This window comes from Aethina tumida, chromosome 7, assembly GCF_024364675.1.
Source record: "Aethina tumida isolate Nest 87 chromosome 7, icAetTumi1.1, whole genome shotgun sequence".
Taxonomy (NCBI): domain Eukaryota; kingdom Metazoa; phylum Arthropoda; class Insecta; order Coleoptera; family Nitidulidae; genus Aethina; species Aethina tumida.
Window position 1 is genome coordinate 17,908,160 of NC_065441.1, and position 16,052 is coordinate 17,924,211.

The window sequence follows — 16,052 nt, forward strand, 5'->3', positions numbered from 1 at the left end:
TTCTGGACACTCTTTATAATTAATTTCAGAGCCTGTTCTGATTATTTTAATTAATTATTTTTTCCTGTTAATTTATGTGTGTAATTACTTTTACCATATTAAAATACAATAAATACTCACAAATGCATAATTGATATTATTTTAGACCAATTTGTGTGTAACTGTGGATTTAAATTAAATGATTATACAATAAAAATAAAAATACTGATACACGATACCAAGAATTAATATATAGTATGTAGAGTCCGTCGTCGTCATCACACAACAGTTACTTCCACAACCGGGTATCATTTCTAGGCCAAGCCTCAGTCAACGCATCTTCAACCGAAGTTCACGGTCAAATCTTCGTCTACAACACACAAAAACGCTTATTATTCGATTATCTTGATTAAAATTTGTTGAAATTCGATCGAATTATTTATGGGTGTCTAGCATGAGTCGTGTTGTCTGGTTTGGTGTTATCGTGCTCTTTGTGGTGATACCTTACGTCGTTCCTGCGAAATATGTGCCCAAGTGGAAGAAACAAGTAGGTGAATTACATGTATTTGGTGGAATAGGTCAGTGAACTTTCTATAACATATATACTTGACAGTATATGTAATATTGTTAAAGATTTCACAAGAACTGAATATAATAGTTTTTAGTATTTAAATGAACTAATTTAATTATGAAATTGAATTACATAAATTTCAAATTTGAAATTAAAGAAAAAAATAAAAAAGTTATGTTACTTAAATAATAATTTACAGAACACAATCATTCAATATCAATTAAAATATTTTAAAAGATTGTATTAAAAATAATTAAAAATTGTTTTAAATAGAACGAAAATTAACGAAATCTATTCATTTATTTATTCAAACATTTATTATTGAATTCTATAGGTTTTTCTTCAATAAACAATAAGAGATGGCCTTACATGTATAATCAAATTGGTTTGTTTGAAGGCATGCGAAATTCCTACGTCCCAAAATGAACACTCCCATTACATATGCACCGACGACGGCGAAATAAAATGCCTTCCGGGTTGGACGGGCGATCTTTGTGATGTACCCAAATGTCGACCGGGATGTGACCCGTTCCAGGGCTATTGCAACAAGCCGGGTGAGTGTCTCTGCAGATTGGGATACTACGGAGACAAGTGTAATAAGTGCATTCCCCTACCTGGATGCCAGCATGGATATTGTAACGTCAGTTTCGAATGTATTTGCAAAGAGGGATGGGACGGTCTCTTCTGTTCCGAACGTAAGTATTATACTACTCGTCTATTTTGAGACTTTGAATAATTAGACATATTAAATTTTTTCAGCGACATGCAACAAGGATTGCCACTCGACAAGGGGATACTGCGACGTGCCTGGTGAATGCAAATGCAGACTTGGTTGGGCTGGAAAAACTTGTAGGGACTGCCAAGTATTGCCCGGATGTCAACACGGATATTGCGATAAGCCCCTGGAATGTAAATGCCACAGAGGATATACCGGAATCCTATGCCAAACACGTATGTCCTTTACTTTTTCCTGTGCAATAAAAGAAGGCTATTAAAGAACTATTATAACCACATTATTCACAAGTAAATTATTCAGAGCATATTTTATTTAACACAGATTATCCTGCACCACAATCAATTCTCAATTCTTCCATTTAATAACATGTTTTAGGAGAATTGATCGTCACAATGAATAAACCAAGACACTTACAATATACATTTTCTATCGTAATGATACCTTTCAACAGGCGGCATTAACAAGTGTTACCCATCAAGTGTTTGACATCTGGATTTTTTCTCAGTTAATTTCACGCTTTATAATTCATTTCTAATTTTCGATATTTTTTTTAGCTATTTGTTCGAAGAGCTGTCATAAAGAAAGGGGTTATTGTAGGAAGCCGGGCGAATGTAGGTGAGTCATAATCGATTCAGACATTAAATTAATAAGAAAAATATAATCGATCGACATGTGCCTGCAAAACTGGAACGAGGTAAAACGACGTGGAAAATGGTTTGGGTGTACTCGATAATTCGTATAATATCAATGGTCACTGCTTCGCACTTAAATCATCGATTTACAATCATTTCTTAATAGAAGTCTATTCCAGGTGCAAAGTTGGATGGTGGGGTAAGAATTGTGAGAAATGTTTCCCATATCCTGGATGTGTAAATGGCACTTGTCATCGACCTTGGGAATGTAACTGCAAAAAGGGTTGGGGGGGAATGCTCTGCGACGAAGGTAAATGAATAATCAAAAATTATAAACTTATAACTCATACTTTAACTGTTTCATAGAATTGAATTATTGTGAGAACAATCCGAACATCTGCCAAAACGGAGCGAAATGTATCTCCTTAATTCAGGAAGAAGGAAGTTACAAATGCCTGTGCAGAGAGGGAACATATGGAAAGAACTGCGAACATTCTGAAATATCGACAACAATTAAGCCTAAGACGACAACTGCGAAAACTACAAATCTTACAACTGTTGCTACAACGGAGTCTTTAGATTCGGAGGAAGTTGAAGCTACAACTGAAACTACTGAATCTTCCATTGATAATGAGACAGTGTAAATAATTTATATTTGCTCAATATTTAATTATAGTTATTTATTTAATTATTTTATTTATTGTTTCTTAAACTATGTTAATCTAGATGTGGCTTGACTGTTTTTATTTATGTTCAATATATTGTATATATCATGATTATTTATGAATTACTAGTTTTATTAAGTTTTCTCTAACAGATGCAATATTAAAATAACATTTAGCTGATTAATTGTTATTAGTGAGCCAATGATGAGAACAAATGAGTTAGTTAAGTTAATGTTTTTAAAACTGGAAACGAATTGATAGTTGAAATATACTTGCAGGATTATTGTTTTAATAGCATACTCGTGAACTACAGCTTACAAATAAATTTCTTCCATATTTGTTTAAATTAAGTACCATTAGACACAACAGTATGCATTGTTCTCAATAAAAGATATAAATAGATTTGTAGTTTTCAGTGCAATGTGAGAAACTTATACAATTATTGTTTGTTGTGCATTGTTATCGATAATTTAACAATTCAACATCAGACAAATTACATTAATCAGAATGTAAATTTGATTCATTAAATAGATAAAATGGTAGTTAAAAATATTTTAAAAGTTAATCAGTAAATTTATAATAAATACTTTTTTTCACAACCAATTAATTTACTTTATTTCAAAGTCGTAAACTTTAAATACATTTCGCATCAACAGAGTTGCAGAATGTGAATGTGACTGGTATCAATATTGAGCAAACTCGTGTTCCAAGCGAATTCTGATCAATTTAAGAGATTGCTTGTGTTGGCCGCATTGTAGTTTGTGCGTCCTTTTAAAGAATCCTTTGCAATAAATCGATATGTCAATGTTATTCCTACCTATAATGTTAATAGCTGTTGTTTTTTAACGATTGCTCAGGTGAAGGGATACTCCAATTAAAATTGAATTGAACCATTTTAATAGACGAATTTATGCCAGTAGCCACTTAATTAAAGTGTTTTAATTATCTGTTTAATTTAATAATGTACGCATAAAAGTTTAATTTAAAAGGAGAAAAAATAGATAAATAAAAAAATAAAGTTGATTGAAGATTTAAATAAATTGTTTTGGTGTCTATTTCCTGAAAAAGAAAACGTAATAAAAGCTGCTTTATATTCAAAAGTCGTCCAACATCCTTATTTGCATAACACAATGGAAAGTATTGAGAACAGAGCATGTAATGATCTTCATGCATTTAACACACCCAAGTGAAAGGACGCAAAATATCGCAAATCGACAGATTACCAGAATGAAAATTCATTGTTTAGTGAACGAATAAACCATCCAAATCACAAATATTGTATAATTGCAAATGGCCCTCAAAGTAAATATCCTTACTTAAAGCTACAATTTAAATTGAATGGTTTAATGCATGCATATTGTGAACTTAAGTACATTTAATGTAACACTTTACCGGAGTCGTTGTCGGGTAAAACCGAAAGTAATTTGTTGAAAAACTTATTTATGATGTCCGGTACAACGAAAAAATGTTTTGTACATTCGTACATTTTCCTTTTTGATTTTTTGTACATGACAGATTCGAAATTTATTTCTATTATTGCAATGAGCAAGATCAGAATATAATATTAAAGTAGATGTAGGTTCTCATAATTTACGAATTATAAATAATAAATAAGATAAATATTTTATCACTAGATAAGTAGGGCACCATTTGAGGTCTTGGAATAAGGAAATACCGGGTTAGAGTTGTTCCAGAAATAATACGTCAACATATTTTTCTCATAATAAACATAATTCCTATACGACACAAAGTCTACTTAAAGCAGTATCTCCATTTTATTTTCCGATTAAATGAATGCAACTTAAATTAAAATATCATTTCTGCGGCTTGTTGCATACTAAAGTTTTTTAAAATTTCAGTATACAAGAAGCCGCAGAAACGATATTGGAATTAAAAAATGTTAATTTACAAACTTTGATTTGCCGAGGAAGCGACTCCAGATTTCTCTGTAGTACCATCTCGTCGTAGAATGTAATTCGGATTTATCGATATGTAGTAAACTTTCTATAATTATGAAACAATTTTTGTTCGTTTTCTCAGATTTTTAACGTCCGTATGATAGCAACTGCTCACTACTTTACCTCTATGATTAAATAAGAATAAATAAAATTCTCATAAATAATACCGTTCTTTTAATTCAACATGTGGAAATTTGTCCAAATTTATTAATATTATTTCCATTATTATTCAATTTTTTGTTGGTTTTTACGGCTATAAAAATAAGTTGCTTTTTCTAAATAATTTGATAAAATCATCCAAAAATTAATTTTTTTATTAATTAATTGGTCTTATTATGAAGAAACATTTATTTTCAATTGTTTTAGATAATGTAATCATTTGATAATCAAACTCATAGTTATTTCGTTCATTCATCCATAATCAATATTTTTTAAGTGTTTAAGTAGATAATGAAACAACTTTATATAAATAAAATGTTAATTATAGTAGTAGAGTAACACTAGTAACCTTTAATCTAATGGTAAATACAATACTTATAATTTATTAATTTGTAATAATTAAAATATATATTTTTATAATGAACATTATTTCTTAATCCTAATATTTATTGTAACTCACTTTGTAAAATATAAATTAATTTAATAAGAACAGTTGGATATAATTATATTTTTAATTATAGAATTACGAAAATAGTAGCAGAATGGGAAGTCAAAAATTAAATAAATTTTCTTAATTAATTTAACTAACACCTTGCGTGTCGCTTACTCAGGTAGACAGATTATAATTTGCAATTGCAATTAATAAGTAGGTTAATGTTAGGCCAATAATAACAGTATTCCATAAATTTATTATAATAAAACGTTGCACAAGAAAACTCATTCGTCCTTCTTCACTAAAGTCCAAGTGAACGTTCACTCCTCCTCGCTCCCTCGTAACCTAACGTGATACGTGATACGTGATAATACTAAGTTGTCCTATCACATTCGCCTGGTGACATATGTAAGTACTTGCCTACATACATCCCGTTCATTTTCTGCAATCCTATGCGCGTTTCTCTTTCTAATTCTGCTTCTAACGTATTCCCATTGACCGTGAAGTCGGCTACATAAATGCATTTTAAACGGGACAAATAATCACCCAATCGCAAACACTGAATAACTGGAGTGAACATTTTCTGAAAATGTTTTATTTGTGCCTTCAGCACGATTTCAATTATTTCCCTTAGATAATGACTAGAATTATAGTTTTTAAGCATAATATTTTATCTCTGTGAAACTCTAACTACACATTTGGTGCAACTAACAACAAAGCAGATTCATGCGATTGTGTTTAATGTAATTGAACAACCTTCTCTATTTAGAAACACGTTGGAACAAAATGGCAATTTGCTAATTACGTTTTCAAATTTTGAAAGAAATGAATTGTGTGAGTACAGGTAAAGTCAGACTTTGAATTTGAAATTAAATATATTCAAGGGAGTAATTTAATTTCCTGTTCATGACCTTCAAATATAAAAGATTCGTTTAAACTTAAAAAAAAACTTAATTAAACAACACTATTGAACATTATATCGGTTATAAATAAACAATATATATTCAGAATGTAAGGTCATAACAACCATTGTTATTATTGTAAATAATGTATGTACGATTGAATATTGATAATACTCATGAGTCTTATATACTTTTTATTATTGTAAAATTATTTGTATAATGAAAACAGATTGAAAGATATATAATTTCATTAATAAATTTACAACTAACCCTTATTTACAAGCATTTAAAATCTAACACAAGTTTTAGGAAAAAAGATAAGGAAAAGTGATTGGAAAATGAAACTACTCATTCTTAAGTTTAACTACTGACATAAACACTTGCAGTTAAACAAACTTTAGAAAATGCATCATAAATTAACCATTAGAATTGCATGACGCTCATTTATAAACACATCGTCGTCTACCATGTGTTTTCTTTTGATACATATTTTATTTGTCGCATTTACTGCCTGTTTCCTAAAAAGCGTTGTCAACATAAATACATAAATATCGCAGAGTAGGAACAGACAAAACCGATTGCACAACCATCTGGAGTTGTTCCGTAAGCTAATAACCTTCTCCCAGACAGACAATCTGTACATGGAAATCTGTGTCAGATTTAGTGAATTGTTTATTACTTTATTATCAGGATTTAAATACTGGAATATTCCGGAGTCAATCGTGATATTATTCCTGGGACTGTACTTACATCTCATAACGCAAAAAACAGTCTAGTCTGTCCATAAAATAAAGTATCAGACCATAAAGGTATTCCCCGACATTAAGGAAAATTAATCTAGCATGATGTTATGTATGTCCGAAGGCAATGAAGAAAATAAACGAATTAAAAGAGAGACTTTCGCTCTTGATGCGTTCAAAGGCTACGCCCGTACCAATTGTATGTGTTAGGTGCTCCAGATTCACATTCGCATTTCCTGTGCTGAAAAAACCAGTTCTGGTTTTTATCTTAGGTTCAATGTCTCGATAACTTTCATGGACTATAATAATTGTTTTATCTTATTGCTCCGAGCACATTAATCACTTTTTATTTCGTTTACAGGTGTTAAGTACACTAAGTCAGCCCTAATACCGTTATAAAACTTTAAATAAAACTAATAAATTTATGAATCAAAAGTTAGTTACTTAATAGTTAGTTTAACAAGACTTTGATAATTGAGCACAACGGGTTAATTAAACTTACAAAATTATATTGTTGTCAGATTTATAACTTTTTAATTGAATACATGATAAGTTTCGACTATAGATAATCAGGAACAAGGTACAAAAGATGCCGCTTTTTATTAACGGCAAGATTAATACCTACCTCTTGGAGCATGAAAATTAATTCTCACTGCAGATTTAATTACAGTATAAAAATTAGCCACACGTTTTGCCAACTACCTGCTTACGAAGGAAGGAAGGAAGGAAGGAAGGAATTGATTAATTTATCTTTAGATATATTACGTAAAATCGATTGTTAACTCTGAATTTGGTACACACAAACTAAGGGTGTCAGATTACTATTATGAAATTATGGTGAATGGCTCATTTTTTACAACCCACCGTCTTTTACACAGTCTTTTAAGTAAGCCACAACTTTTACTTTTGGATAATGTTGGTGTTACTGTTTAATAGTACCCAAACCTAATTTTCGTTTCATTTTGAGTCGTTTTATAATGTATTTAATAAAATATTTAAACACGCTTAATAAACCATTCCCGCTATACCATCTAACGTGTTTAGTTACTATTTCACGTACTTCATTAATTGTATTATATAACTTACATACTTTTATAATAATTATTAATATTTATATCAGGAAAAATTAAAAGAATCCACACACAACTTTTGTAACTAGTCGGGTATGGATAATTTCTAAACATAATTTTCCTATGTTTCAAAAGATTACTTGTTGCTTAACATTGGTAACGGACATTGGATTTTTTAATTGAAACACTATAAAAATTATTGGCACGGAAACACCATAAAGCGATTCGATTTTACATAAAATGGATTAAAATAATAGTTGGACACATTCAAGTGGAGTTGCTGTGTTAACGAAATCAAACAAAGAAAGATTACTTAATTTAATACAATTATAGAGATTTGCAATTGGCAACAATACTATTATATTAAAGGTCTCATCAATTCACTCATTTTACAAATAAAATGAATTGTAATTATGAGAATATTAATTGACTATTGATTATTCGTTAAAAGCAGGATCGAGTAGCGTTCGAGGAAGTTATCGAGGTTCATGATGCGAAACCGCAAATTCGGTGTTTCCTACCGTCTCCCATTGACTCCTGCTAATTGTAAGGCTGTAAGAGTAAGTCTTGGCGAACGATTCGAGCAACGGGCGAATAGTGAATGGGGGGTATATAAGTAAATATACGTTTTACTAGCGATTAGTCCAAGTGTGTTTGCATCTACTATAAAACAAGTGCATGTAGTTTAATTACGATGAAAACGGTAATTTTTTTATTAGATTTTCTTTTTATTTAAACTGTGATATGATATGTGCGTTTGGATTTTGGGGCTTTCGTCAAAAGTGGTCAATGTGAATTATGGATTTTATGGTGAAGAGTGAAAAGTGATTTCATTTAAGTAACTAATTTGATTAAAAAATTTTACCTGTCAGAAACTAGTTATTTTTATATTTCAAACACAAATATTCCTATTACCATAAATATAGTAAAATATTTCATAAATATAATTATATTCAGTGTCAAATTACGAAATTTTCAATAAAATAAAAGATAACAAAATTAATTCCATTCTTATATTTTGATTAATTAATTTATTTTACAATGAATGTAGATAATAATTTATTATATTATAATTTTAATATTTTTTTGTAAAGAACTTACTTATATAATATCTGAATGATTTAATCACGCAAAATGGTAGGTTTCTCTTAAATTTTAAATACAACCAGGAAATTATCCATAATTGCTGCTTGCTTCCGAATCTATAATCGCTAAACAAGATAATGTGGTAAATAACGGAAATTGAGGGAATTAATCAATCATTCAATTAAACTGAATTAATATGATCCGTAGAAATTTAATTGTGTGTTTTATGAAAAGAATATTATGATCAGCCCTGAACGGAAAATCCTTGTGGTTTGGGTATTTTCTGTAAATAACAAATATCCACATTAACAAAAACTATCTCAAGGCTACTTTTTTAAAATCTTTACGTTAGTAATTTTAGTTGTATTTACCGCACACAACAGAATAAGAGAACTTTTAAAACTTATTTAAGGATCAAATGATGAGAATACGAATACAAGCATATAATTATTTGTTGGAACTTTTTTATGTGAAGTCAAATCAGTTTAATGAATCCAGTGCAGTGATAGTTATAAATTAAATTACTAAGTAATTATAATTGCAAGTAAAAGGGAAACGCCACTTTCGTATTGATTTTTTGTATTAATTAACGGCCTGTAATTGGAGTAAGTGCGGTACACATTATAGCTCGAAAATTATTGAAAATTAGTACTAAACTTTCTGTAAATAATTCTAAAACACTAATCGCACTTTCAAACTAATCAAATTAGAAATAATAATTAAATTTAACAAAATAAGTTGTGTCAAAGATTAGTCAATGCAGTAATTACCTTGTTACCGTATTACCGTGTAACGGAAGCTGTTTTCTACTAACAATAAGCATACTGCAGTTTTTATTACGATATGAGTATTACAGTCAAATGTAAGTTTCTTTATAGGTATTATGGCAAAATTGACTTACGCAAATTATGTTTAGGTTGCACTAGATTTTATAATTTGGTTCAAGTGCAATATTAATTAGAATTTAACTATGTAAATTTGTAAGTTCAATTTTTTTATGTTTAAATAAATATGTATTTATTACGTTCCTTGACATAGATGCAGTTAGTGTTTTAATTAATAACCAGATGCATAAATTAATTAATTTCTAATATTAACCATTATTATATGATGACAAGTCTCTTTTATTAAAATTTCCTTGGGGTTAACTGTAGTCGAGCATCGGCAAGTTATAAACTGAAATTTACTTATTTGATTGTGAATATATTAAAGCATCTGCAAGAAGTATATAACTGTAATTTGGATTCTGCAATGTTGTCCATACTTGTTTATTATAATCTGAAAAATATACACGTAATCAATTACAGCACAATCGGAAGATTTATTGAATATCTTTTTTTAAAATTGATTACATTTCATGTCATCAGTTTAACTATTTTATGCAATACAAATGAATACATAAAAAACTGAAACCTATCGCTACAGCAAGCATATGTTGCAGCAAGTACAATTATTATTTGTTTAAAAAGAACAACTTTTAATTTTAACTTTCCCATTTTATGATGTGATTAATAATTTTTATAAGGCGTCTTGCCTTTTTTAAATAGAATTTCTCACGATTTATCTTTACACAATATGTTATAAAAATCAATTATTGAGTCACAAGATGTTGCACTTGTAATCCTAATTCCAATCGTATCGTTTAATAAACCACTCGTGTACTTTCCATTATGCGACACGAATCTCTATTGCAACTCAACTGCAACCGTGACAAAACAGAGCAAAAAGCGGCAATATGACTTTCATTCTCGGTTATTGATAAAATAATGAAGTTACGTAAATGAAAGTGATCTGATAAATTGTTTGTAAAATTGAGTCAAAGGACTTAAAGTGTCATTGCATGTGCGCAACATAATGCTTTTATGGGAATGAATTGAGGTTGAAACTTTGTTGCACCTTCGAACAATATTGTTAAATAAACAAACATTCAGATATATTTGGTAGCCAAATAGTGGAGGTCATTGATCGTTTTTCAAACTAAAAGCCGTTTCTTTTGAAAATTACGAAGAGAGTAGTGAATATGTTACCCTTATAAGTGACATTCGCAAAATAAAATAATTCATATCTAAATATTTTCACTCGTTTCGTCATTTTAGTTATTTCACCACTTTTATATTTACTACGCAATATGTAATTGCTTTATTTTTTATTCGACTTATTTCATTCGTGGTGAACTGTTCGATCAACTTCCTCATTTTCTAAATAGTGTACTTGTAACCATAACAGTAAACATTCAAACAAATTCAATTTTCACACTTTCCGTTTTTATACAATCACGATTATATTAACATTTGACAGTTTAAAAAAATCGAAAACGAGGACAAATTATTCACCACACTGCAATTTGCAATTATTTACGGTTTATTGAAAATTAACTTACAAACACACACACACAGTGTGGCATTGTAAATTAAAAATGTGTTAAAATCAGCACACAGTAATATATGCATACAATATTTTTAAAAAAACGATTATAAAGTTATCTGGAAAACCTTGAATGCCTCTCTATTAGCATTGATACAAAGAGAATGAGCTAATTAGTAATTGTAGGTTGACAATTTGTCTATAAATTTTCACTTAACTTTGTTTTGTTGTTAATTACAAAAATAATAAATATATCTGTTTATTATTGAAAAATTGATATTAAAATATTTTATTTGGAAATAAATGCAAATATTCAGTCCGCAATAATCAAGTAATAAGTATCTTATGAAATAAAACAAGTTGCCATTCGATCTTGGTAATTCAGAGGTGTTTCAGCGCTGTTCATAATTGTTTATAAAATGTAACTGGTCTACTTGATATACAATTACTTCCTGAAAACAGACTAACAGTTTTACCTTGTCCTAAGGTCTGTTACATATTTTTACCGCTTATAGGCTTTCCCCTCGTGCCTACAAGATGTTAAATTTGTAAATAATAATAAATAATAATAATTGAGATTTTGGGTAAATGTACGTAGTCCATTAAATTAGATTTCGTCTATCCGATCTAGTTTTTAATATATATACATATTTTTATTTGCCACATAAAAAGTCTATTTATGGATACCCTAATTTTAGTTCAGACTTTTAATAATATACAACGCCAAATATGTGGTATCTAATAATAATTCATCTCAAAATTCATAGAGAAAATCAGTTGAGGGATTGTAAACCTTTCACTTACAGATTTTTAGTTACGTTATCCCGATTATTTTAACTGATAATTGCCATTTTCTTGTTATATAGAAAAGTCGATACACATCCCTTTCCACAAACGTGATCATATATCAAAACTTTGTAAATTTAAAACTTATATATTGAGTTTTGAGAGATTACACAATGTGGATTCAGATTGACCGCTGGTTTTTCCCAATTTGGTCAAACCCTTCCTAATGACGATAAGCCAAACGTCAATGCGTAACACATAAATGAACAGATGAATTATGACTTTATATAACCTTCAAAATTTTATAAAATCGAGTTTGTTTAAAACAGATGGCATGCGTAAACGAATGATCGCCAACAAATTACAGAATTTTGAAACCGTTCGATATAAATTTATAAAATATCAAATATTGTGCAATTCAATAAAAACTGATATCAAATTATTCGAATATATAAATTATAAATACATAAAATAAAATTCCAATGTTTGAGTGAAACACCTTGAATAAATATCCGCTCTATTTGTTCATAAATTTTATAATTTGCGAAATGATATTATTTCATGTGAAACAAAACACCAGCTTGATTTGAAAGCAGCACACGAATTTGATTATGAGGATTAATTGACGTAGTAATTTGTATAAGTTATTTCAGTTAACATTACCATTATTTAATTTATAATTTGATCCTGGAATTATTTCCATTTAATTGAAAAAAAATAATTGCAAATTACCGTATAATTAAAATTCCATTTTTGTATCTTCATAATGAATATTTTTTAAAAAGGTTTTTATTATTTTTAGATTTGTTTAATGGCTTTAGCTCTATTAACATCGCTACACAAGTCAGAGCAAACGGCCGGTCGGAAACAAAAACGCGGCTCCTTCGAGGAATTTCCAGTGGGAAGTTACGCCGAAGGTATCGGAGTACCGCTGCAGAAAACTTCGCAGTTCACCTCCGGAGTTGACCACTACTTGCCATTTTCGGCCGTTGACACTGGAAACGTGAAGGTGGATGTCGATCTGCCTCCATTCCGACCACAATATCAACAACAGAACGTTGCTGTCACGGCGTCAGCCGACCATGTGCCACAGATACTGTCCAATTCCATCGATAAACCAGTACAAGAACCACAGGTGACTAATAATAATGATTCTTTATTAATAATAAACGAATTATATTAAACTTCATCAAATTTATGAATTTCTTTCACTTTTAAATTTAATTACATAAACGAGTTTTTGTAATAAAGATTTTTTTTATTTGCGTATTAAGCTTAATTGGAACCAAATTAAGACTGTCGGCAGCTCTATCATTATGTATGAAAATGAAAGGTAAAAGTGAATAAATACGATTCACTTATTAAACACAAAATTAATTACTCATAACAGCGGCAGTAAAACAATATGCATCAATCGAAATGTTTGCAGGGGAAAGGCAAATTAGGATTATTAATATTAATAACAAAAAACATAATTTACTTTCCACACGATGTTAAAATACTGACTTGATTTGTTATCTATAGGAATACATTCCTCCATCATCCATTGGCACAGCAATCATTCCTCAAATGCCTCCTCCTGCAGTACCTGTAAACGCAGTTGCTTCCAACGTACCATCAAATCAAGGGGCTACTTTCCTTGGCTCAGGATCTTTGGGAGTTGTGGATTTAGGAAATGGTAACAAAATTCTATTTGAAATCTAATTGCTATTTTTTAATACTGGCTAGGCTAATAGGCTAATCGAATAAATATTATTAATAAAAGTTGCCCTGTACAAAACGTGGAAACATTTATGAGTAGCTACAGTTTTATCAACAAATGTTTTATAAATATTTTTAAAGCTCTTTTAGATCACGCAATAAATATAATTTTATATTTTCTAAAATACACGACCTTTAATATACTGTAATTGTATAACAGAATAAATCGATACTTTTGTAATTAATTTGTTTATTTATATTCATTTATTTAATAATTAATGATAATTAACATATATATTAATTAAATTATGATAAGAATGTATTTACTTGGTCTGTCTAAATACTTATTTAATTGCATCATTCATACATGTGAAAGAGTTCGTCATTGGACTGTTTTAATCATATGGAACATTTACTAATTCGTTTAATTTCAGGAGCTTATGCCTTGGGATCGGGTTCAATCGGATACTCAAACATGAGATCGAATCCCCGTCCCAGCATCAAGTCCCCGCTATTTCCGCCGGTCCAAGCGGCCCCCAACCTAATCCCAGCGGCGGTACCCAGCTCCATACCACCGCCCGCCAATCCGCTGCCCGCCTACGACCCAGTCACGGTACCGGTTGACTACAACGACCCGCTGATAAACTACCTCAACCCGGCGCCACCGAAAGACGCAAACGGTTACGAGTACCTGCCCCCGAACAGAGTGGGATTCGGATCCCCGTTGCCCAGGTTGCCGAGAGTTAAGGCCACGATGGCGTTTGCCACCCCCACGGCGTTACAGGTGCAGCAACCCCCGCTGCCCCAGCCCGTTCCACCTCCGCAACCCAGTTATATGTTTATAACGTCGCCGGGCTCGCAGGATGTTTCTAGTCAGACTCTTACCTTTGGACAAAAGTTGCCTGATTTGTATTCACAGCAACTGGCCTTTGGTCAAAAATAAATTCAAGGCAAAGTTGTTAAGTTACCATTTTTATAAATATATTGTGTTAAGTTATTGTTTATAATAATTTATATAGCAAATATGAAAGTTTAGAAGAACAAAATTTTTAAATAAGTGTTCGAAAGAAAACGCAAAATTGTGTTCAAAACTGTCATTATAAAATTTCTAATCTTAAATAATGTAAATATTGTTTTATAAATAAAATAGTTATTTATAACTCTTGTTGTTTTTATTAGTAATTTTGTAAAAAGTTCATAAATATGTAATTTACTGTAAATTAATTGTGTATATAAAGTTTAAATTATGCAAAAAATAAATACATATGTGATATAGCTATATTCATATTTCAATTGTCAGTATGAAAAGTAAAAACATATCATGTCCAAATGTAGGCAACCCATATTGTTTAATGTTAATTTGAATATTCGCAGCAAGGATTACACTTACATAATCATGAATACACACAATTCACACATAATATTTAAATATTTACTACTAGTATAATAATATCGTTATATTATTTAAAAGTAATATTAGTCTACTATTTTTGATCTTGTATTAGTAGGTACTTGAAAAATTATTATATAATAAATTTACAAATACGTTCACATTTTCTCACCAGTTAAATATATCAGCCAAATTTTCTATTATATACTCTGTTATATAATTGACAATTATCATCAATTTATAATCTACAAAATGTAAAGGTTAAGAAAATAATTCCAATAAACGTCGACCTACACAAATATAGATAATCAGTATACAAAAATTTTAAAACCAGATTTCAAAAACATATTTGATGACATTGGAAAGATCATTTTGAAAATTATAAAAGCACTTTGAATTAGAACATCTCTCAGTAAAAATCATATTTGTTAACATTCACACATAATTCACAAATTAAATTAGGATTTATCAAACTATTTTGATGCATGTTTGTATGAATCAAGAAGATTGCACATTATGGTATAAATATACATTTACAATTGATTAATTAACGGGAATTTAATTGTCAAAATGTCAAAAAAATTATACATATATTACATTATTAGCAACATTATGAAATTGTGCACCTAAAACAGTAATCATGTACGTCTGAAACAAATTAAATCAGTTGTTAGTGCATAAAATTATTATTCGCAAAGGTTAAATAATTTCGAAACAATGATTTTTGTAAGATTTTTTCGAGACACTGACCGAGATTTCCTTGCATGCAATTATTTTAATCGTAAATGGGAATATTAAAATGCTTTTATAAACGGATTCGCCAACACTGCTGAGTTGTGAAAGTGCATTCGCACGTGTGAATTATAACTGTCGATTAGTT

The 16,052-nt window shown here is 29.9% G+C and overlaps 2 protein-coding genes across 2 annotated transcripts; both read left to right on the top strand.

Moving 5' to 3' along the window:
- Positions 1-210: 210 nt before the first annotated feature.
- Positions 211-2,645, top strand: LOC109608920 (delta-like protein C). The gene is made up of 6 exons (XM_020025478.2): positions 211-526; positions 948-1,245; positions 1,310-1,501; positions 1,841-1,901; positions 2,098-2,228; positions 2,285-2,645. The coding sequence occupies exons 1-6, from the start codon at positions 434-436 to the stop codon at positions 2,560-2,562; spliced, it is 1,053 nt and encodes a 350-aa protein (XP_019881037.2). The 5' UTR covers positions 211-433; the 3' UTR covers positions 2,563-2,645.
- Positions 2,646-8,460: 5,815 nt separating this feature from the next.
- Positions 8,461-14,884, top strand: LOC109608938 (uncharacterized). The gene is made up of 4 exons (XM_020025499.2): positions 8,461-8,548; positions 12,884-13,216; positions 13,606-13,759; positions 14,217-14,884. The coding sequence occupies exons 1-4, from the start codon at positions 8,540-8,542 to the stop codon at positions 14,723-14,725; spliced, it is 1,005 nt and encodes a 334-aa protein (XP_019881058.2). The 5' UTR covers positions 8,461-8,539; the 3' UTR covers positions 14,726-14,884.
- Positions 14,885-16,052: the final 1,168 nt, after the last annotated feature.

What these genes read in the sequence shown, in the direction of transcription:
- LOC109608938 (XM_020025499.2), top strand. An exon ending in AACCAGTACAAGAACCACAG is followed by an intron (nt 13,217 to 13,605) that starts GTGACTAATAAT and finishes TGTTATCTATAG; the next exon opens with GAATACATTCCTCCATCATC. An exon ending in AGTTGTGGATTTAGGAAATG is followed by an intron (nt 13,760 to 14,216) that starts GTAACAAAATTC and finishes GTTTAATTTCAG; the next exon opens with GAGCTTATGCCTTGGGATCG.
- LOC109608920 (XM_020025478.2), top strand. Translation starts at nt 434, where the DNA reads ATGAGTCGTGTTGTCTGGTTTGGTGTTATCGTGCTCTTTGTGGTGATA. An exon ending in AGGAAGCCGGGCGAATGTAG is followed by an intron (nt 1,902 to 2,097) that starts GTGAGTCATAAT and finishes AGTCTATTCCAG; the next exon opens with GTGCAAAGTTGGATGGTGGG. An exon ending in GGGAATGCTCTGCGACGAAG is followed by an intron (nt 2,229 to 2,284) that starts GTAAATGAATAA and finishes ACTGTTTCATAG; the next exon opens with AATTGAATTATTGTGAGAAC.